General features: G+C 38.5%; 1 protein-coding gene across 1 annotated transcript in view; it reads right to left on the reverse strand.

Annotated features, from left to right (window-relative positions):
• GPC3 (glypican 3) overlaps nt 1-24,651 on the reverse strand; it is a 402,701-nt gene that overhangs the window by 96,075 nt on the left and 281,975 nt on the right. Inside the window, exon 6 of the mRNA XM_081277492.1 lies at nt 4,053-4,173. Within this exon, the coding sequence (XP_081133618.1) occupies nt 4,053-4,173 (121 nt within the window). The remainder of the gene's footprint in view (nt 1-4,052; nt 4,174-24,651) is intronic.

A 24,651-nucleotide genomic window follows, 5' to 3' on the forward strand; every position in this document is an offset into this window, starting at 1 on the left:
TAGATCAGAATGATACTAATAGAAACAAAAACCGATTTTTAAAAAAGTCATAGGGCCCATCAAATTCCAGGACTGACACTGAAAACTTAAAAGAGTTTGATTCCTCCCCTTACACAAGACAATAAATCCTCACACAAGTTACAAACTGAAAAGGAACTAAAAAGCTCTTCATTTCCAATCGTGGGAATGTTGCACATGAACTCTGGCTCGAAAGGAGGAGGGGAGGCCATTCCACACCTGCAAGCCTTCCCAGGAAAGGGGCCCAGGCATGACCCTGAACCCATCCCCTCAAGGTTACACTATGGGACTGTCAATATGGAAATAATGTTACTTTATTCCCCTAGTGGGTATATTATTTCTAGCACTATCAACAGCAACCATAATCTGAAAGGAGGCAGCTGAGAATTTCCATGGAAGAGAGTGAAGAGTTATTTTGGGATGTGCACATAAATGGCTTAGCTATAGTCCACTGCATGGAAACACATGCATATATGAGCATAGATAGGAAGATATCTCTTTGTGTTTATCGATATGTATGTGGGCACATGCTCTCACAGTTTAATAAATATAGCAAAAAGCAAAGGTTTTAGGAAAGTCACATTACACTTCAGGACTCACCACTCACTTACATGTGAACTAAGGCAAGTTAACTTGATTCTACCTCCCCGTCACCAAAACTTTAGGCCAATTTAGTTAGGCATTCAGTGAATCCAGATGTTTGGCAGTGTATAAGAAACAGCATCTGGATGATTGATTGAATTTTCAACGGAACTCACTACATGTTTTGGCAGCATGCCCACATAGCCTTTAATGGCTTCCTGCCTCAGTTTCCCTACATATAAAAAGGCACAAACATTATTTATCACTTACTTCCCAGAGAGCAGTGAGAATGACATAATGTCCAAGGGTAACAATGAATTCTTCAAAAGAATGTTTCTATGACAGTACTATACCTTATACAATTTCAGGTTGGATTTCTTTCCTAAGCAATTAGTCTTTAGAACATGAAATAACTTTAAAATATGGTTAAACGCTATACAAATAGAACACATTATCATCAACATCATCATATCATCCTAACTTCATTCTTTATGACTTCCCTAAAGCATCTTACTTTCAGATTGAATCACAGCCAAAATACGAATTTTATTTAAGGTCTGAAGAAAAAAAAAACGTGTTTTGGCTATGTAAAGCAACACAGATGAGAAAAAAAATCAATGTGGGTGTTTGGAGCACAACCAATTTTAACAGCTTGACTCAAACAGGTAAAACTGGTCTATCAATGAGAACTAATTGGTTGCCCAATGGTATTTGTATGGAAACTGAAAATGTTCACATAATTATGACCAGAGGTAGGAGAAAGGAATTGTAATGGTAACTTTTCCATTTCTGACTATATATTCCTCTCTCCGTATGAATTGCTTTCAGCTTTTCTTGTTGACAGTTGGAGGAAAGGAAAAGAAGGAAAGAATATAGGAGAGAAAAGAAGTATATCAAAGGGATGTGCAACCATACAAAACTGGAGGAGCAGTCTTGGTGTGGCAAAGTACTGGAACTCCAATTCAGAGTCTAGTCCTGCCTACTGGAAATAAGCCTGAACATAATCCCATAATTATTAATAAGTGCCTATCAAGCACATGCAATTACATATATTTGTGTGTGCATGTTACACACACACACATGCACACACACACACACACACACACACACACACACACACTGAGCTTTTTGTCAACTCTATAATACTATCAATGAGAGAACTGAAGCTCAGAAAAGTTAATGATTTGCCTAAGTTTATACATCTGGTAAGACCCACAACTAAATTCAGATCCATGTGAATCCAAAGCCCATATTCTTTCCACTATACCTGAAATTTTTGCTAAAAGGGCTTAGTATAAATATATTTACAGAGACCCATGTCTGATGCAGTTTCCCTTTTTTCTCGGGTGGAACTCACCCACAGATCTTTATCTAATCCTTCTTATGATTGACCTTCCCCTGCTTATCTTTACCTGCTACAACCCTACATGGCAGATTTTAACACTGGAAATCTTACTCATCTAGCCCACCACAGACTGAAGCATATCACGTAAAACCAATAAGCAGCAACCCTCTTCCAGATAGTCAACACAGACTGCTCTTTATCTTCATTTAACTGCTTCCTAAGGAGGCTGTAAGACAGAGGATTTGACTTCTTTGGAATTTTTAAAGTTCCCACCACATGGTTGAGCATATAGTAAGTACTCCTTAAGGTCTACTGACCAAGAGACCTTTGGACAGTATTCCTCCTTTAGGATTAGGAATATGGTGATGGGACCTAAGATTTTTGCTTTATTAGTACCAGGATCTAACTGGTTGAATGGAACAACACAGGAATGCTTAGTTTGAGTAATATGAAAGACAAATACTACGCCTGTCCCCAAATAAGGCATGCTATGCTCTCAGTTCAGTTGTGGATGTTTTATGTTGTCTATGCTCTGATCCCTTCATATATGTATTATGAGGTTGCTCTGCACTCAGGGAACACATAATAAATGATTCTTATTGCTGCTGATCATAAGGTAATGGTAGTGTTTGCATAACTGATCCTTCTGTGAAAGCACAGCTTTACTAAGTTCAATCAAGTCATGTTAGATACAGTATATTTCATAATACAGCTGTCAATACTTTAACAATGCAACTGCAGTGAAATGCACAACTACCAGAAAGACCTTGCAAACATTTTGTAAGAAACACAAAAATTTCACTGCTAGGGCTGGCGATATAGCTCAGTGGTAGAGCACTTGCCTAGCATGTGTGAGGCCCTGGGTTCCACTCTCAGCACCCATATGTATAAATAAAATAAAGGCCCATCAATAACTAAAAAAAAAATTTAAAAGTCCACTGCTAAGCTTGATATTAAATAACAAAATCATGCCCATATCTTCATAAGAAACTTTTGTCCTTGCATTAGCATTTTTGTTTCATTAAAATTTTCCTAAGCTACAAATAGAAGTCAGTAGGTCCAGTGGCCTTCCATTCAAGGATCATGGGGCAGGAACACTGTTACTCTGGCATATGGTGGCCTTTTTTGATGCCTTTTTAAAATTGTGGTCACAAAGCAATCACAAACAGATGGTACAACTAACTTTTATTTGTGTCTTGTTACTAAACTCCATACAAAAGGAAAAACTATGTGTACAGGTCAGGGGAATCTGTGGATGAGTCAGAAGTTGGCAAAGATGCAGTGAAATTGGACCTCATATCTTTCTGGTGGTAGTGAAAACTGATATATTCTCATTGGAAAGCAGTTTGGAAACAGGCATTAAAATGGTCATATCCTTTGACCCAATAACACCAGTATTTTAAGAAAATAATCTAAGATCAGGAGAAATCACTCTCTATGAAAAGATAGCTTTATGATGGTATGAAATTGGAAGGAACCAGAATTCCCAGCAAAAGCAGGCTGATTAATTATGATGGATACTCAACAGAATATTATGCAGCCACAAGAAATGTTTAATATGAAGATATGTGGCAACATGAGGAAGTGTTGCCAATATAGTGTCACTTTCAAAGAACTACACATCTTATATACTTCCAATTATGAAAAATGTTTCTGTGTGAGTTTTTGGACAAATATTAGAACAGAACATGCAAAACTGAAAACAGTTGGGATAGTTTAGAGGGATTATAAGAAATATTTTACCCTCTATTTTCCCAGCTTCCTTTCATATTGTAATATTGTCATAATAATTTAAAAGTAGGATAAGAAGCAAGGACCAGAAGCCCTTTTTTGTGGTACTGTGGATGGAATCAGAATTTTATGTATGCTAGGCAAATATTCGACCACCTTGAACTTGCAATCCTCCTGCCTCAGTCTCCTGAGTAGTTAGAATTACAGGAGTGTGCCACCTCATCCAGCATTCATAAATCCTTTTTAGTAGAGAATCTTTGAAGAAAACAAATAATAGCTGCCTCTCTAAAAGCCCTAATATACAGTGTGGACAGTGAAAATCATTCACCTCTTTAACTTTTTTGTCATTTCTACTTTTGTTGGATATACCACATACCTGGTTAATGTGCTTCAGTTTGTCAATGATTTGACTAACCACCGGTTCAGGGCCCTTCATTTTCAGCTCATGGAGGTTGAACTGATTTTTCATCCCATTCCTTGCCGCCTTTTGGCTGTATCTGTAAAGATAAAGATTGAGAGAAAGGTTTGTTAAAGAAGTCCCAACCAAAGGGAAAGCTGACTATATTTGGCACCAACAGTGAAGCTGGCTGTAAGTTCTCTTCAGCCTTTTAGGCCATGGAATAACTCCATGGTGCAAAAGTAAACCACTCCAGATAGAGTTCTTTTATAGTGGAGAAATTTGTTCCACAAACAATATTAGTTCAACCTTTTTTCAAAGTTTTGGGGATACAATAATGAACAAGATAGACAAAGCCTCTGCCATTATTGTGTTCTCAATATTGTGGGGCATCTAGAAGGGCCAGTGGCAGAGTGGAGTAAGAGAGAGGTTCAAGGTCTTGACTAGTGGGAGGTTCAAGGTCTTGGCTAGTGAAGTACACCAAAAGGACATTAACCCCATGTTTTCCACTCATTTGAAGGAGAAAGGTTGCCTGATGCTTTTCACCTCTTCTTCTTCTTCCTCCTATTACTTCATGTAGACCTCAGGAGAGTGGTTTCCACTCAAGAAACTTTCTCAGGCCATTTGCAGCATACCTGGTGCCTGTCAGTTTCCCTCTATATCCTTTCCACAACTAGATCAGCGGAAACTTTACATGTACTCTTGCAGGAAAAGCATAGGCTTCACCTCAGAATGGAAGATTTAAGGTTATCTTTGGATCCCTTCATCAGCAATGGGAAGGGGGAATATTTACAACCCTGGGCAATTCTACCTTTCGTCAATGTGGGGCTTTTCCAGCTTCAATTGGAATAGTAATTTACAACCAAGGGTGTTTCCTTTTCCTGAACTCATGGTTCTAGATCTCTGTATATTGTTATTCCCCATTTTGCAAAATAAAGCAAATAAAAAATTTTAAAAAACACAAGAAACACATTTCATTTCCTTCTTTCTCTTTCATCATGTTCAAATACAAGAACATTACCAAAGAGGAAAAAGGATTGTGAACTCTTTTTTGCTTTCTCACAATCCTAACAATGGGAATGCTTTCTTAAAGAAATAAAAAGATTCACAGATCATTTGCTCTCTCTTTATATACCTTTTTATTCCCCAGTCACCAGAGGATAGTCAGGCTTAAGGGTAAGTTCATATTTTTAATTACAAAAGTGATAATGCTTGTTGTAAGCCATTCAAACAATACAGAAATAAAAGCATAAAATAAAAGTTTCCCCATCATTCTGTCTTTCCAAAGAGAACCATGGTAAGCAGTTTGAGATAGTTTATATATGCATAGATATACTATATATCTGATATATATTTGTAAGCATTTTCACATGCATATATTATAATTTTAACCAAAATTAGACATACGCTATTCATACTGATTTGTATCATTTTATCAGTAATATATATACCTTGGTTATATTTCCATGCCAGAACATACACAAACTGCCTTGTTCTTATTCTTCTACATGGATATATCATAATCTAATGGATAAATTATCAACATTTGAGTTATGGCTAATATTTTGTTAATATAAGCAATGCCGCAGAGAATAACTGTACTTACTGGGTTTTCCACACTTGTATTCCTTTTTACAGAGCATAAATTCCTGAAACTGAGTCTATTTATTTATTTTTAATTGACTTTTTATTGGTGCATTTGAATCAGTTTAAATTTCAAATCTCAAGTTACAAAATGAAATGAATTAACACCAGTATATTTTTATATAGCACTTTACAAAGCAATTTGTGTCAAGAAGCTCATTTGAGCTTCTCAACCACACTGTGAGGTGGATAGGGCATTATCTCTTTATTACTGAAAATTTCACAGCTTCAGAAGATATTGATCTGATTCTGCTAGATGTTCCCTTCCATGATATAATGTTTCTGCCAATATTAAGGACATGGTTTGAAAAACATGCTTGGTAGCAGAGGATGTTAGGAAATCTAGTTCTGATTTTTCATAATTTACAGTCATCCTCTGAAAAAGAAAATATGTTAGAATACAAAGCTGAAGAGAATATCTGCGTTCTTCTGAGATGGCACCCTAACATATTTAGTAGATTCTTAAAAACATTTCTACAGGATGCTTTCCATTTGATTTCCATGCCCCCCTCCCACCTGAACATTGATTTGGTTAGTCCTTAAATAATGAGCTTCTTGCATGGACTTTGGTGCAAGTCTAAATTGGGACAGGGATTTTGGTCTTTTCTGGGTTTCGGGAGTTGGATTCTATTTTTCATGATATTTCCATTTATTTATTTTTCCATTTTTATTATAGCATTATAATTATATATAGTATTTGAGTTTATCTTGAAAAAATAATACATGCAAGGAATTTGATTTCAATCCCCATTACCCCTTTTTTCCCTTTCCTGCCCCCTCTCCCTATTCTCTCTCCTCTCCTCTATTGATCTTCCTTTTCCTCTGTTTAAGAGTTCGATTCTTGACCATCTTGATGTGAGTGAGAGGACTCCAGTACTGCAGCTTCATGTATTCCTTGAGGAGCATGTAGGCACTGGAAGACTCACTTCATAAATGTCCCTGATGGCTGCAGCCTATACCATGTTTTATAAAAACTTAAAAATTTTTTTCTTGGTGCAGTACAATTATACATAATAGTGGGGTCCATTATGGCATATTTGTACATGCATATAATTTCATCAACCTCATTTCCCAATACCTTCCCTTTCCCTCCCCTCCTTCCTCCCCATGATCAGCTTGCTCTACTCTACTGATCTCTCTTCTAGTATTATTTTAATTACTACATTATGATTACATATATAATCAGGATACATTGTGGTATATTTGCACATGGTCATAGCATAATTTGTCTACCAATTTCTGAATGAAATACTTCTTAAAGGCTTTGTCCTTGGGCACACATAGAGAGCGATTCCTCCAGTGAATAGGCTGTAGGTGGCTGTGGGGTCCAACCATTGTTCCTTCTTCTTCTTGTTTGTATTTATTTATTTATTTATTTATGTACCTTGGAAGCTTGAACCCCAGGAAAAGATCAAGCACTAGGCTGGGGCCCTCTTACACAGCACAAGATCCATATTCCCACACCAGAAGCACCCTTAGCAGAAGGTTGTCACTTTAATCAAAATTTCCAGATTATTTGGAGTTTCTGCTGAAATCTAGGGTGGAAAGGCATTCCTAGAGTTTATTTATTGGTGGGACAAAGTACCTACTGGTGGAAGAAAATTATACGTATCCAAGAAATCATCACATCATGATGCCCTATGCCTTAACCCCTTGTCCCATATTTCACTTCTTTAACTTCAAAAGTTAATTGAGGGGAGGGGTATGACTCATGGTAGGGCACTTGCCTAGCCTGCTGAGATCCTGGGTTCAATCTCCAGCACTACAAACAAACTAGTGAATGCACAGATCATCAGCTATCACATAGCAATTGCCTTTGAGGACTGTTTTTAAGGAAACATTCCTTATCTAGTGGGAATAAGCTCGCTGCTAGCCTCCACTTTTATGTTTATATGATGGTGTTAAAATATGGCCCATCTCCCGATGATACCACATCCATCTTCTTTCTTTACTCCTACTGAGGCCTGAGGCACAGACCCTATTCACAGATAAAGAGGTACAGCTCCTTATAAATCTTCTGAAATTAACTCCAGGAATGTGTCCCTACAGACATTTCCCTGGACTTGTTCATATCAAAGTTTGACGGCCACTTTTATGCCCACTCCCTCCAAAGCAAATATCTTTCTGAAGATTATTATTCTCATTGGAATAGTGTGAAAACATCTGCCAACTTAGTGATTTTTACCCATACTTCCTTTTCCAAAACAATTATGAATATTAAATTAGTCTCACAGCTGATCCCTTGTGGCCTCACTGGAGTATTTTCTGCCATTCAAAAATCATTCCTTTAGCTCTACATTTTTAAAAGTCTTATCTTTAAGCCATTGATAAGGACTAAATACTGCTCCTCAATTCCACGATGACTCAAATTTTAAAAACCAGCATTGGGTTTAAAACTTTGCCAATTTTTTGAAAGTTGAAATAGCATCTACTCTATCTATGTGCTATTTAAATCCTCAAAGGACTGAGGTAAATTAAGCATGATTTCTGGTTACAGAAGTGTTGGGAAGAACTGGTCCATAGCTTAGCTTAAAACTTGCCTTTATTGCATTGATTTCACAAAGCAACAAACAATTTTACTGGTCCAATTGATGCCTATAGTTGCTAAAACTTCCAGTATTACTTTCAACTAATATCCTTCCCTTAGGTATCTAAATACCTCTCCCCCAACTCCCAGTATCCTTTTCTGTTTCTCATTTCTTCTCAGCCAGAGACAATATTCAATCAAAATTTAAAAGAATTGCATATTTTAATGGAATATGATACAGACTTAAAAAGAACAAAGTAGATCTATATGTGTTGATCTAGAACCAAGTCCAAGATATATCATAATAGATAACACAGTGGTTAAGAACATACAGTGTGATTCCATTTGTGGTAAAAATGGGTCTGTGTATACATTACAATAGTTCCTCCTTATCTGTGGTTTCACTTTATGCAATTTCAGTAACACACAGTTAACTGTGGTTTGAAAATATTAAATGGAAAATTACAGAAATAAACAATTCACAAGTTTTAAATTGTATGCCATACTAAGTCATGTGATAAAGTCTTACACAATCAGATTCCATCCTTCCCAGGATGTGAATCATCCCTTTGTCCAGCATGTCCATGCTGTAAATGCTACCTGCCTTCTAGTTACTTGGTAGCCATCTTGGTTATCAGATCAACTGCCCAATATTGTGAGAGACAGAGACCACATTCATGTAACTTTATTACATTATATTGTTATGTGTTCTGTTTTATCACTGTTATTATTTATCTCTTATTGTGCCTAATGAATAAATTAAACTTTATCATAGGTATGTATGCATAGGAGAACATAGGACAGTTATCCTTTGGCATTCAAGCAGGATTGGTTCCAGGATGCTCCCGCCCATGGATACCAAGATTTGTGGAAGCTCAACTTCCTTATATAAAATGATATAACATTTGCTAATAATCTACACATATCTTTCCATATACTTTTAATCGCCTAGTAATACCTAATATATTGTAAATACTATGATTATAGTCACTCTACTATATTGTTTAGGGAATAATGACAACAAAAGAAATCTGTACCTATTGAATACAAATGAAAAATTTTCTCCTAATATTTTTTTTTCTTTTCTTTCCTTTGTGGTCCTAGGGACCAAACCCAGGGCCTTATGCATGCTAAACATGAACTATACTTCTGAGCCACATCACCATCCCTTTTGCAATATTTTCCATCCATAGTTGGTTGAATCCTTGGATTTGGAGGCTCAACTTTTATATAGGATTCAATACCATTAGTAGATTCAGGCATCTACTGTGGGTCTTGGAACATATCCTCTATGGATAAGGGGACCAATGTATTCTTATATACTCTCTAAATGTCCAAATATGTACAGAAAATTTTTAGATAAATATGTAAGAAAATAGGAATAGCAGTTAAGCGAGAATAGGAAGATGATGCTTTTATAATTTTTACCACAAACATTTTATTTTTATGTTGCCGGGATCAAACCCGGGCCCTTGAACATGCTAGGAAAGTGCTTTACCACTGAGCTACTTCTCCATCCCCCTGCCATGAATATTTTCAACCTTTATAATTAATTGACTTTTAATGAGTGAAATATTACATAATAGTTAATATAAATTTCCCAGCATCCTTGTGATATGATCGACATAAACTGAATATATTTACCATTTACAGTGTAATGTTTTGATATATGTACACATTATGAAATGATTACCATGAATCATCTAATTAATCTATTACCTCCCATAGTTATTTCTTTTTGTGGTAAGAACATTAAAGATCTATCCTCTTATTGAATTTCAAGTAGACAACACAGTACTGTTAACTAAAGGTATCAGGCAGTTCAGTTTTTAAAGGCAAAAGAAAAAAAAAACAAAGCCAAACTAAGAAGTACAGATAGCTCATATGGTTACCGAATAGATTCTATTAAGTTAAACAGAGCCCATGTTTGTTACTCTTGAGTGAGGATGTGAATAAGAACACCTACTATGGGCTGGAGGTATAGCTCAATGGTAAAGCACTTGCCGAGTATGTGCAACATCCCAGGTTCCATTCTCAGCATTGCAAAACAAAACAAACAAAAAAGAATGTACACTATTAGTTGCACCATCTCTCAAAACAGAGGCAAGGGCTCAGAATATAGCTCAGGTAGAGTGCTTGCTTGGCATGTGCAGGGCCCATCCCCAGCATTGCAAAAGAATGGGGAAAAAAAGAAGGCAAAAAAAGGCATTCAAGTTCTCACTCTCCTTCCTTTGTAGACAGCTGAAGTCCTCTCCAGATGGATATCGAAGGCCTCCCAGCATCACCCTGATTCATTCTGACCCCACTGCCCTTGCATCTAAACATGTGCTGGGCTCTTTCTCGAATTGATAGTGTCCCTTTGAAGTACCACTCAAAGCATCTCATGGTTCTTCTCTTAACTATTGGTTATTGAGTGCTTTCTCACAGAACATACTGTTCTAAGCACTGCAGAAAAAGAAAACACATTACATCAAAAATTTTCCCAGCAAGCATATCATCAGCTTTTATATGTGCAGATGAAGAAAGTAAGGCACAGAGAAGTTAAGACACTTGCATTAGGTACACAGGTAATCCATCGTTGAGCTGCAGTTTGAACCTTGAGAGTTAAGTCCAGTTGCCTGTCTTCTTAACCACTATGAGGATATTGCTTCCTTGGAGATAACTGAGGCTGACTAAATGTTTGACATTTCTTCACCACACTGCTCCACTGCATGTGACAATGCAAGAGCTACTTATAATTGTCTACAAGTCTCCCAACAGTGCTTACAGAACAGCTGTCTTGGCCTGCTCAGCAGGTTTCTTGGCTTGCCCTTTAAAAGCTCTTGGGGAAGACCTTGTACATGGAGTTAGTTCTTCTCTCATACAGAGATCTGACACTATCATTATTAACTGAAATCTTTGTGTTATTGGGAGATAAGGTGTTGAAGCTAGAGAAAAATAATCTTCCACCACTGCTACCACCATCACGCCACTGACAAACACCAAAGGTGTTTTGAGGATTTCAAATCTCTAAGGACAGTAGGAAGAGGAAGGTAGGAGAACACTGTACATAATGCCTCCCTGCCTCCATCAGCTCAGCTGTGGCAAAGTAAGCTAAGTGATATGGCCCCAGGGAATTTCATGTACCCTGTGTGAGCTTCAAGCCAAGGGGAATTTGGGTGTCTCTGTAGTTTCAAGTTAATTAATTCATTCAGCATTTCATTTCCATGTGCTCCTTCTGTGCCACTGATGTACAGGGTTCATGACAGTCTTTGAATGAGGATGAGCTATGGTAGCCACAGTTCTTCTCATCCACAGACTGCCTAGAGGGTGTCAGGAATGGGAATGCTCATTAGCCATGGGGGATTTTAATGATGGGTTATCTGCTCAGTAATACTCATCTGTAATTTAATTAATTGTCCTCCTCTCTGCATACTGCCTCTTTCCTGAAGCTCTGACATGCTTCTGGCAATGAATCCTGGCCAGGGGAGGAGAAATAATAAATTGACAGAAGTGCCGACCTCCAAAATCTAATGTTTTCTTAAGTGGAAATGTTATGTGTGGTGTTAGAAGCATCACCTTTAAGCATTGCATGGGTGGCTTCTTTTCCCATCCAGTTTTGATCTATTTAGCACAAAAAATGACTGCCACAATACTAAAACAAAACAAAACAAAAAAACCACAAACCTTATTTGTGCAGTGAAGAAGGGAACATGCTTCCTCCTTTCAGGCAGATTGGATAGGGACTGGGGGAAGAGGGAGGGGGAGAAACCTGTGCAAAAGCCATAAAGAGAAAAAGAACCTAATTAAAACAGGACATCTGGGCATGCTTGTCTTGGGACAGTTGAAGCAAAGAGAGCACTTGTAGAAGAGGAATAGAGTCAAACAAGCGTAAAATGGGCGATCCTTTCTTCCTATTTCTGTGCTGGTTGTGGCAGCCAGGGTGTAGTGGAAGGAAATCAACAGATTCAAATGTAGAACATTTGAAATGGAATTGCCCTTAGAAATCAGCTGGTCCAATCCACTTGCTGCATAGAAGAAGAAACTGAGACCCAGAAAAGAACTTTTCTAACAGTATCACAAATTCACATTTAAAAGAAATCCCTTTCTTTTATTGCTCTGCAAATGCACCTTGCTGATTTTTAATACTGCTAGAAGATTGAGAACAGGGAAGCTGCTTGAAAATTCACTTTCCTTTTTCTCTAAAGCATTGGAATTGTGGAAAGTTTGAGAATGAGTCTCAGAAGTGCTAGCTCCCTACCCCAAAATATTTGATTTCACAAAAGTCGAAACTGCTCTTTGGTTATAGACAAAAGTCGAAAAACTGCTCTTTGATCTAAACACAAGTTACAGATCTCACATTCTCAGAGTGCCATCTTATGGAAAAACTGCAGCATTGCAGGTACTCCCCGACTCAGCCAATGATTTGTCAGACTGTTTTCTTGAAAAATACTCCAGCCACAATGAGCACTGTGGAAAAATGGGATAATCTAAAGAACATAAATAGCTTTAAAAACAAACTAGAACACAGGATAGAAAAAAACATCTTATTAAGAGGCTCTAAGAAGTATTTCTCATTTCTGAGATGCAGTCTTAATTTACATAAATGTGCAGAAAAATAAGCAAAGATGAAAATAGCTGAGATTTGTAAATGAGATTAATAAGGGCAGTAACAATTTGTTTCTTATTTATTTATGCACATATTTAACAAAAATGCTTTTCATAATTGTAAGTGTGGGCTTTCAAAATTACAAATAGATTTTGGTAAAGAAAAAGCAAATACTAGGGAAAACATCAGAGGATGCAAACCCATTTATATATCATTTAATGGACATTAGCAATATAAGAGAATATCTGCATTGGAATCCATTTTAAGCTTAGTTTCCAACCTCTCTGTGAGGAGGGGTTAAAATGTTGGTCTTGGAATATAATCAAGAAGTCACTTAAAGTCAGAGAAGCAAAGAAGAGTTTTCAGCTGGTGAGGAAAGAGAAAGAAGTGGATATCATCCACCACAGAGAGAAGAGTCACTGGCTATGAGGGATAGTCCCCAGCAGAGAGGGAAGGTAGAAAATGCCGGAGATGGGACTGCTGGTATGTTAGACTGAAGAAGCCAATTCTCCAGAGTAGCCTGGAGAAAAGGAGAGAAAAAAGGAAATAAAAACAGTGCAAGTGATTCTTGGGAGAACTCCAAGATAGGTAGAACTCAGTGTGTAGACAAGTTGGTGAGAACTGATACTAGGCCAGGGCAGGCAAGCTGGCACAGTGCTCTCTGATGGGTGTCTCTGAGGCACACATACAAATGGGGAAAGGACTCCTGACAGTGTTTAACTGTTAACAAAAACAGAAATAAAAATATACAATCAAAGCTCATTAATTGGAGGGGGAGTAACAGAGCAAGGAATGTAGTAGAGCTTTCTTATTCAAGTACCACAAATGCATTCACCAAGTTTTCTAGTCCCACCAAGTTAAACCAAAAGCAATTTTTTTGTTTATTTGCTTTCTTTTTTTCTCTTTTTTGGTATTGAACCCAGGGGCACTTTACCACTAGACTACATCCCCACCCCTTTTTATTTTGAGATAGGGTGTTGCTAAGGTCCTGAGGCTGGCCACAAACTTGGCATTCCTTCTGTCTCAGACTCCCAAGTCATTGGGATTACAGGTGTCCACCACTGCACCTGGATCATACATGATTTTAAGTTAGTTTTGGACATCACTTCTAGTGAGATGTGAATGAGCTGTAACTCCCCTGGAATACAATAATCAAGAACAAAGGAACAAGGAACCAGTCGCATACCTCAATAACACACGAGGGCATTGTATGAAAGTAACTGATATTCAAAATAATGATCAATAATTTTTAAAAAGTTAAATTCAATTTGGTACACATAGTTTACTTGGGCCACATGTAAATATATTTTTCAAAAGACCAAGTTATGTGGTAGAAAGATGAATGGGCTTTGAGTCAGAAATACAGATTCAAAAACTGGTTCCATCATATCCTGCATGACTTCTAACAAGGAATTAAACCTTTTTGAATTTGAGTTTCCTCATTTGTAAACTGGGAATAATGCCATTTGCACTGTTTTTATGATTACTGGATATAATGAATGTTAGTAAGTTGAGATAACATAGGCAACATGCTGAAAATAGTGCCTAGCACACAGAAAGTTCTATGATATGGGTATTATTAGTGTTATTATGTGAAAGTACTGAACACAGTGCCTGACATGCAGTAGGTGTTTAATGAATGTCATTTGAAAAGAACTTCCAGAGACAGGATAAATGAACTTTGCTATGAGTAATTAGAAGAAGCTTTGTATCCCCTTATCTTAGGGCTTCAATAAGTTGCTGAAGCTGGTCTTGAACTTGTGATCCTCATGCCTCAGTCTCCTGAGCTGCTGGGATTATAGGTGTGCATATAATCTGAAAGAATTTAAGAAACCAGAGTCCACTTGTCTTCAGTATGGTTCTAGGTAAAGTATGAGTGAAGGCAGGGGTGAGGATGGTGTAGGACCAGAGGAAATGAGCATAATAAAAGCATTGAGCTTTCTCTGACATTACACTTGAGCACTGATGTGTGAGTGGCTGGTGCTGAACATTCAGGCCTTGCTGAAAGGGACTCTTCAGCAGAGATGCCCTCACAAATCTTACAGGGGACAGGGCATCTGAAGGTGAACTCACTGGTCAGGACTTCAAGTGATTCAACATTAATTTTAGTCCACAGAACAAATCATTCACCTGTGGCTCAGGGAAGCCCACCAGTTTTCCCAAGTGTACAACTTGGGGTGTCAGAAGGTCTCCTCCACTCCCCTTCCTCCTAAAGTGCATATTTGTCCTCTCTATGGTATAAAATATTCTGCTTCCACTTTGTATAACAGTCATTAGTGATGAATGAGATGGCTCTTGAAAACACCTACATGTTCTTTCAAATCTGTTTTCAGAATACTGGTTTGTTGGTCTCAGGTCCCTACAGTGTCCACAAGAAACATCCATTCTTTAATGTGATGATTTTCAAAATAAAGAATGCCCTTAATCCTTCATTGACTAAAGACCAATTTGGGAGCAAGGAAAGTCAGAAATGGGGAAAATTGTGACTTGTAGATTCCCACTTTTTATTGTGGAGCTGGGGATCAAACCTGGGCATCATGCATTCTAAGTAAGCATTTTACCACTGAACTACATCCCCAAGCCTAGATTTTTCTCCTGTTTTGGATTTCAAGTATATGTAGTAGCACAAAGTGAAGGTCCCTCAATGTCACTGAAATATTTTAAAAGAAAGCTAAACATGCCCTACTTGGGGGCCTTGAAATAATTCACCTGCAGGATTAGGCCTACCTAAATCCTGAGCCAGTGATGACAAAGATAGGAAGTATTACTTAGTTGATTCACCCAAGTAGCCCCAGGTCCTAGAATTAGCCTTGCTCCTGAAAGCCATTATATAATGTTTTCAGAGTCAACCCCTAACCATCAATGGTGGTGCACGCCTGCAATAACAGTGGCTTGGGAGGATGAGGCAGGAGGATGGCAAGTTGGAGGCTAAGCTCAGCAACTTAGCAAGACCCTATCTCAAAATAAATAATAAAAAGTTATAAGGATGTGGATAAGTGGCAAAGTGCCCCTGGGTTCAATCTCTAGTACCAGAAAAAAATAAAAAAGCAAGCCACAGGTGTTCACACACACTTACTCTTACCTAGTATCATTTTGTGTTTCCCTGAGTTGTATGGCCTGAACTCTGTTCTGGTTTCCTTATTTGTCTTTATCTCTGTGCCTACTGCCTTACCTGGTACTGGGCACATAATTGGGCACTCAAAATATGTCTATCAAACTGATCTGAGATAGAGGATCTTCCCCCAAAGTTCAGCTTATGTGGTAGTTACTAACCTACTTCTGCTTGGCCTTTGTCAGCCTATTCCCCCTGGGACTGTAGCCATTGACTGAGGACTTGCCTTACACTGGACTTTTAGCCAGGCAACATTGTTATTCTATCCCACACACCAGATCACCTTCCTTTTAGAAATCAATGGCTACCTGGAGAATATCAGAGCTCCTTCCCTATGCCTTAGTGAATCTAATCTTTCAAGTGGTGGGACACACCCTATTTGGGCCAGAGCCAGCAAGATTCTCATAGTCCACATCCTATTCCTTCCAGCCTCAATCTCATCCCCATGGACCAATCACCTGACTCCAACACTGAGCTCACCTAAGATACACACCTGCTAGCAACAAAAATTTGCACTACAAAGTCCTCAAAAATATGAACTTTGCCCACTTTTGTTGCCACATTGATGAAATCTGACTGTTGCAAAACACATCTGACATACCTATTACATTTGCTATAGGTCAAGGCAACAAACCTGAGAGGATTTCAAATGTAGTAGTGAGGCTTCTAGTTACAACTTTTTCTTAGGTTAGAGAAAGGATTTGCTGTCTTCATCAGTAACAGAATCAGCAAAGAGCAAATGCTATATTTAACACTTACCTAATAAGCATTTACAGACCTCTGTGCTCAGCCACAGAATCCAAGTAGCTAGGGTCCCTGAATTTTCCTCTTCTGACCCACTTAGTCTACTTTGGATTTCATGGAGTCTGGTCTTCAGAAAATGAAACATTCAACAGGTGACTGTGTTGGACTCCCACTGCAAATCTCTGATGGAGAATGGGCAGCTCTACTACAGTTTGAGTTTTTCTTATCCAAAATGCTTGACACCGGAAGTGTTTTGGATTTTGAAATTTTTTTCCTGGTTATGACACATTTACTTGTATATATAATGAGATATCCTGAGGATGGGACCATGCATTTGATCCACATATACATTATACAGATAGCCTAAAGGTAGTTTTATACAATATTTACAGGGCACTTGCATTTAAAAATCTTAGTTATTTCTTATTTGTTCTTTTTAGATATACACAACAGTAGAGTGTATTCTGACATATTATACATACATGGAGTATAACTTATTCTAATTAGGCTCCCATTCTTGTGGTTGGGCATGATGTCGCGTTTCACTGGTTGTATATTCATATATGTACATAGGAAATTTCTGTCAGATTCATTCCACTGTCATTCCTATCCCTGTTCCCCCCTCCCTTCCTTTCATTCCCCATTTATCTAATCCAATGAACTTCTATTCTTCCCTCTTGTGCATCTGCAGTTTGATTGTGACCCATCACATGAAGTCAGGTATATAATTTTCCACTAGGAGTGTCATGCTGACACTCAAAAAGTTTCCATTTTGGAGCACTCTGCACTTTGGCCAGGTCAGGAATGTTCAACCTGTACTTCATAACCCATCAATAGACACCATTGTGCTTCACAACATCCAGAGTACTGGGGTGCAGGGGCTGGTGTAGCTAATGGAAGGAGAAGGGGCTAGCAAGAATAAGGGAACTCAGTAGAAAGTTACCACCTGCAGAAACTGTAACTGCTACTTCTGTTGCCTCTTCTTAAAATTAATTCCAGAGCCCCAGAATCAAGGCTGCCTCCAGAGCCCTGAAGTAGCACAAGGAAACACACTCAGCAAGTCTTTGCCTAGTGGAAGAGATGGCAGTGGTGTGCATGGACACATATAAGGAGAAAACCAATAGCAGAATAGTTCTGCCCCTCAGCAGGTCTAAGCTTGGCATTGCTACTGTCTAGTTGCCAGCAATAAAATAAAGGTAAAGAACAACAAAGGTAGGAAGAGGTGAAGCCAAGTATAAACTCCCCCACTCCAACTGCCCCAGTAGCTGCAGGTGCCCTCAGCTACTCCGCTCATTGCACCTGCTCTGCTTCTGGAACAAGTGTCCCATTGTATGAGGCTGTACAGATGGAGGTGCTAAGCAAACAAGAAATGACTTGCCTGGTCATAAAGTAGATGGGATTCCAGGAAAACTTTACGAAACCAAATAAAAGTGATTGTAAAGCACTTAGTAAAATATAAACTGCTACATAAATATTTAATAAAAGCTCACAGCAATGCACACAAGGACAACTAGGTCAAAAATTACCCAAGCTCTCTAGCCTGGAGGATCTTGGAAGGAATGAAAATTGTCTTCCTCCCTATGGTTTTCTCAGCCACTTTGTATTCCCCAGCTTTTACCTGCCCTTCAGCCCTTGGCACTTCTCTAGATGGATCTCTCTCACCACTGATATATCTCTGTAGTAAGAGGGCTTCTAATTTTCATTCTGGGAAGGTCTGTCAAATATTATTTGGAGCAACAGACATTGAATTCCATTTCTTATGCTCAGGAGCCCCATTGGAGCTATGTGGTGTTCTAGGGGAGACATTTTCTTTAAGGTTTAATTACATGATCTCACCCAAACTCTTCCATATCAGAAAGCAAGAACAACTCTGACAACCTCTCAAACAGCCAACCTATCTGCTCCGTTGTAGCCCTAACATACCTTGAAGAGAAAAATGAAGAGCTCACTGCTATCTTGATGAGAGTGATTATAACCTGGGGCTCCTTTTGAATCATGTTCACTTTGGTCTGTTTGGGAAACCATCAGGGGAAGAACTGGAAATTCAAAGTCATTAAGGTGACTTTATGGCATTCCTTCCCCTTTCAGACTACCCCCCACACAAGTATCTTCACTATTAAATCTTATAGCCTGATAGAGATGGAAAGAGCCTTGGAGGTCATTTTGTCAAATTCCTTCATTTTATAAATAAAAGAGGAGGATAAAGGGCAGTCACTTGCCCAAGGTCAGGCAAAAAGTTCATATTAGAGCTAGGATCCAAATTTGACCCTTAGCCTAGGGCTAAAGTGGTCACTTCTGCATGCACTCCAAAGCTCCATAGGGAATACAGAGGCTTTGTTGTAAAAGGCACATTTGTAGAGGAGGCTGGGTGGAGGACTAGCCTCAGAGGCAAGTAAAAGGTTATCTTCTAGCAAGGGACTGAAGTAACTCTAAGGCAAAGGGGAACTTCTCCCAGGGGATACCACCTTATACTCTTGAGAGGACATGGGAGCAAAGCAGCATGGTGGGAGAGATGGGAAATGTACTGCTACCCTTATGGGCCTAGACTTGGAAGGCCTCAAGGAAAAGACAGCATTTAATAGCACAGGCTAAAGAAAAGTTGGACAGAACACTATTCTGGGTTTTCTGGACAATCAGTTAAAGCAAACTTAGGCCAGGATTAAGAATAGGAATAAGAAAGTATTCCTAAACCTTGAAGGGGAGAAGCCAGGGACTAGATAGGCAGGACACTGTAATAAAGAGACTGACTGGGTTTGAATCCTGTCGGTCTTACTAGTGCTGTGAACTCTGGTAATTTACTTAATCTCATTACTTAAATCAGGAAAGTTGGAATAATATTAATGTCCACCTCAAAGGCTGTTGTGAGAGTTAAACTTTGTTAATGCACACCAAGTGCCCAGCACAGTATCTGACACATGATAAGAACAAAAGAATGGTTAGTCATTATTACCATTGACAGCTCTACTGTTTCAGTCTTGCTTTCTGAAGTCTCACTACACCCTTAGACAGGATTTGGGGGATAGGCAAAGGGCAGACAGTGATGCTCAGAATGCTTTAGGGAGGAAAAGGTAAGAGTGAAGGCAGCTAAATGAACACAATCAGTGAGCTGCAGTTCCCCCAGCTCTCCTCCAAACTTCCAATGCAAAACCCTCACAATTGCATCTTCTTTCCATATTTAGTAACTGCTAGAGTCATCAGTGCCAAAGAGTGACCAACTGTCCCTGGCTTGCTTAGAACTGAGGGATTTCCTGGGACTTGGGAATTTCTGTCCCAGACAAACTGGAACAGGTTAATCACTGTAGGGGCCAGGAGGTATTTGCTGTTATAAATTATTATTTGTTATAACCAGGGTACAGGGCACTTTGCTAGATGCTATCCACTGGGGTTTGGAAAGGCTGGGTTATCAAGAAGGCATGCATAGGGATTTTTTTTGTTCTCTCTATATATACAAGATAGTAGAGTGTATTTTGACATATCTTACATATATGGAGTATAATTTCCCATTCTTTTTTTAAAAAATTTTTTTTTAGTTGTTGAAAGACTTTTATTTTATTTATTTATTTTTATGTGGTGCTGAGGATCAAGCCTAGTACCTCATACGTGCTGGTCATACATTCATATATTAACATAGGATATTTATGTCCAATGTATTCCACTCTTTCCTATTCCCATCCCCCTACCCTCCCTTCATTCCCTTTTGTCTAATCCAATGAACTTCTATTCTTTCCTCCATCCTCACTAATTGTGAATTAGCATCTGCATATCAGAGAAAACATATGGTCTTTGGTTTGGGGGGATTAGCTTATTTCACTTACATGTATAGGGATCTTAATATGGTTTTCTTCATGTCCATGATAGAAAAAGAAAAACAGTTTCTTAAACAGATAGACTTCACCAGGGGACCATTAGCCAAGCTGAGGATGATGATCTTTAGCAGGATAGTCACAGAGCAATAGTCTCAGTATCAATGATTCTCATTTGTTTGCTTCAATTCTCTGATACATGCTGTCTTTCTCCAAGTTCAATTCCCAGCACTGTTATTATGTGTGTTTGAAAGTAATAAAAGTGCATTTATTTTAAAATGGTCCATCACTCCGACTTTTCATTAATTTAAACGGATGCTACCAATCTCTCAAAGTATTTCCTTATCAAGAGCCAACTGGTTTATTCAACACCATGGGCTGATTCATTTAAAAATAGAACTTGTGGGGCTAGATAGATTTACTTATTTAAAAAAAATAAGTTTTTCTTTTTCTGGAGAGATGCAGAGAGAGCCACTCAGGAGGCTGCTAAAAAGTCTGTGTTTATATTCAAAGAGAATCCAATAACTCTGTGTTCATTATCCAATATATGCTTCCATTTATTCAGAGTAGAACTTCCCCTACATCTGATCTACTCTTTTACATCAAAATCTAGTAAATGGAGGGTGCTTTATAATTTTTGAAGTGATTTCATATGAATTTTCTTTCAGGAGGTTCACAACAAACCCTTAAGGCAGACAGAAGAGTATTTTTGCCATTTCTCTGAAGGAGAATACAAAACGCTGCAAGTTCGCCCAAGGCACACAGTTTTACCATAAGTATTACTCACAAGTCTGGGTTGGTTCACCTGTTGAATTTGGTAGACATGAATGGAGAGTCTACTCTATGCCAGTTACAACTGAGAAATGTGGAACATTAGAGACAGACACGTAAAATAGATCAATTCAGGATAACTGGGATATGTTCAGGGGAAACCTAAGTGCTGGGAGGCTAGGACCCAGGACAGGAGGGATTCAGGGTCATCAGAAGAGATGACATTGAGTTAAGGATAAGTAGGGGCAAGCCAACCAATGTTTTTCCTAGCCCCTTCTAGGATGGCTTAGTCCTCCTTAATTGTATTAGGAAATGACCTTGAAAATATGTGTCCTTGCAGAGTACAAGGACATGTACGTGTCTATCTAATCCCAAACTGCTTTATCCCTACCTCAAGTGGTAGTATATTATTCTGGTTCCTATTGAATAAGGATTCATCCCAGCTCTGGGCAAATAAAGAGCTCAAAACAAGGAAGAGTTCATTTGAGTGATTTTTAAGCTCCACCTCAGCATGTGGATCACTAAGATATAAGGAGGCAAAAAGTAGGAAGCTCCTGTGACACTTGATCTACAAAGAATACACTTTCCTCCATATGGAAATGAAACTGCATCATAAAGGCGACAAACCCAAGGATCAAAGTTATACTCACGTAAAAGAATAAAATTCATTGGCTTGAAAAATTGGGAAATCATGATTGATTTTAATGATCTTTCTTCTTTCCCACAAAAGTTCACCCAAGGGTGACAGAAAGGATCTCAGAGTATTAAGTAACTAGAGTCAACCTGCAACAAGATTTGTTCTAGTTTCTAATGTAATTTAAGAAGATTACCTGGGTTAATCACTACAAAGAAGTTCTAGGAAGAATGGTCTAAAATGCCTTTGCCATGAAACAAGATATTGAAGGTGAGAAGGCCAGTTCAGTGCATACCCTTACAAGGAAATACCTCTTCTTTGATCACTTGTGGACCCGAATACACACAATTTGCACCAACCAGGACTATGGCTAGGGATTTTGACATTTTTTTTTTGTAGAAAGGAGAGGAGATAAGATAAAAATGAGAGGAGATGGGTAAGGTTGTCAAGAAATGTGTCATCAGCAGGACACAGTGGCACACACTTGTAATCCCAGAGGCTTGGGAGGCGGAAGCAGGAGGATTGTAAGTTCAAAGCCAGTCTCAGAATTTAGTAAGGCCCTAAGCAACTTAGTGAGATCCTGTCTCAAAATAAAACATAAAAAGGCAGGGGAGGTGGTTCAGTGGTAATGTGCCCTTGGGTTCAATCCCCCAGTTTAAAAAAAAAAAAAAGAAAAAAGAAATGTGTTATTAAACCAAAGGAAGCTAAAGGCCTAGTTCTATCAATCTTCCAGGAAAGCTTTTCTTTTCTTTTGCAGTGTTGGGGATCAAACCTTGGGTCTTGTGCATGCTACACAATACTCTACCACTGAATGACACCCCTCACTTTAATAGGTTTCTTGAATAACAGCATGAATGGCAATACTATTTACCATTTTTAAAAGGTCTACCATGTTCCAGGCACTAATACCCTGCATTTCTCAGTCTCTCTGAATTCTCTTAACATTTTGTTAAGGCAGAAATCATTAATGCCATTTTACAGATGGACAAATCAGAGGTCAAAAGAGTAAGAGCTAATATGGAATAGAGCAGCAATTCCAACCCAGGTTTGCTGACTCCAAAGTTGTGTGCTTAAACACTCTGGTATGCTGCCTTATGGTTACAACATAACTTTAAAATTTGCCTCTTTGTGAGTGTGTGTGTGTGTGTGTGTGTGTGTGTGTGTATGTGTATTTAGTCCCCAACTATTTGGCTATATTCCTATTAGTAAAAATCATCAGAGAAACCCAGAGAAATCAAAATAACCCAATATTTTGCACTAGTTTAAGTATAGGAGGAAAGGGCAAAACCCAGAAAAGCTGAATTTCAAAGGAGCCACCAAAATCCTGGGGCAACAATGGGGACTAGCAACAGTAAAGAAGTGGCACCTACTGATCATTCTTGTAGCCTTCAGAGGAGAAAAATCACCATAACTCCATAATCACAATTACAATCATCACAACAGCCAGACAGGGTCTAAGAGTCAGGCCACTGGCATGAGGCTCCTAAGAAAGAGGCTTGCCTAAAATGCCTCACCTTGTCCTTCACATGCCCCAAAAGTCCATTTTCTTTGATGCTCAGTGAATGACTATCAGAAAAAAATAACCTTTCTGAATCAGAGTAATTAGAAAACTGTTTCAGGGGTGTAACTGTTTGTGGAGTTCAGAGGTATTCTAATGAAGTGACACTGATATCACTAAATGAAACTGATCATATGCCTTATCAGGAAGATGTCAGGAGACTTATCACAACCAGCAGTCCTGTTCCAATCAGTCCTCCATCTAGCTTACATGCTTTCTGGCTGGTGAATATTAAAGTTATGACAGATTTCTAATTTGCACATATCTTCAAAACATATATAGCCACAATTCATAAATGACATTAGCATCATTCAAATTATTCCAGGAACTCTTCTTTGTCTACCCATTCAAAGCTAGTTTAAATGTCTTCTTAAAAGTAAGCAGCCCCACTATTTTATCCCCTTAACCCATGTGGACCTCAAATGGTTCAAACCTGCTTGATCAGCCACCACATTCAACATTTTGGTTCCCAAAGATTCACAAATATTTCCAAAAGATCCAGTTTACTTTTACAGGAAGAAAAATGGCCTGGACCTCTTCATCCTTGTTCTGGACATTTACCTGACCTGCTCAACCATTCCATATGATGATAATGGTGATAATAACATCAACAACAGCTGTCATTAATTCAGTTCCTATGTGTCTGAACACATTTCCACAACAATCCTGTAGAATAGGTATCATTACCTTATCTTCCAAATAAGGTAACAGAATTTGTTGTTAAATGTCTTACTCAAAGCATGCAGTCAACTAAGCTAGGAATAAAATCTGCATCGGGATCATCCTAAAAATTGTGCTTTCCCAGTATGCACCATTCACCTGGCTCCTATTTCCTAACCTCTCAGAGTTTTCTCTCCATAATCCTCAGCCTGTACCACTGAGGATCAGCTGGCTGAGAACCAACAGCCTGCGGGCTGCAAGGCCCAGTCATAAGCCTGTAAGCCTTTTTTCTGAAGAAGATGTAGAAAAATTATCAGGAGCACCAATAAAATTGATCTATGACCTACCAAAGCCTTCTACTTCATGTTGAAGGAGGCAATAATACTTTAGAGGCTTAGAAGCTCTAGTATGTTAATAATTTCATAAGAGCAGTCACTTTTTTCATACTTGCATCTCCTAAGCTTTCCAGGCTAAAATAGAAGAGCTGTGGGCATGGAACAGCAATGGTTAAGAAGAGACAAGTCTTTTTCAACCATC

The sequence above is a fragment of the Spermophilus citellus genome, assembly GCF_964194105.1.
Source record: "Spermophilus citellus genome assembly, chromosome: X".
NCBI classification, from domain to species: domain Eukaryota; kingdom Metazoa; phylum Chordata; class Mammalia; order Rodentia; family Sciuridae; genus Spermophilus; species Spermophilus citellus.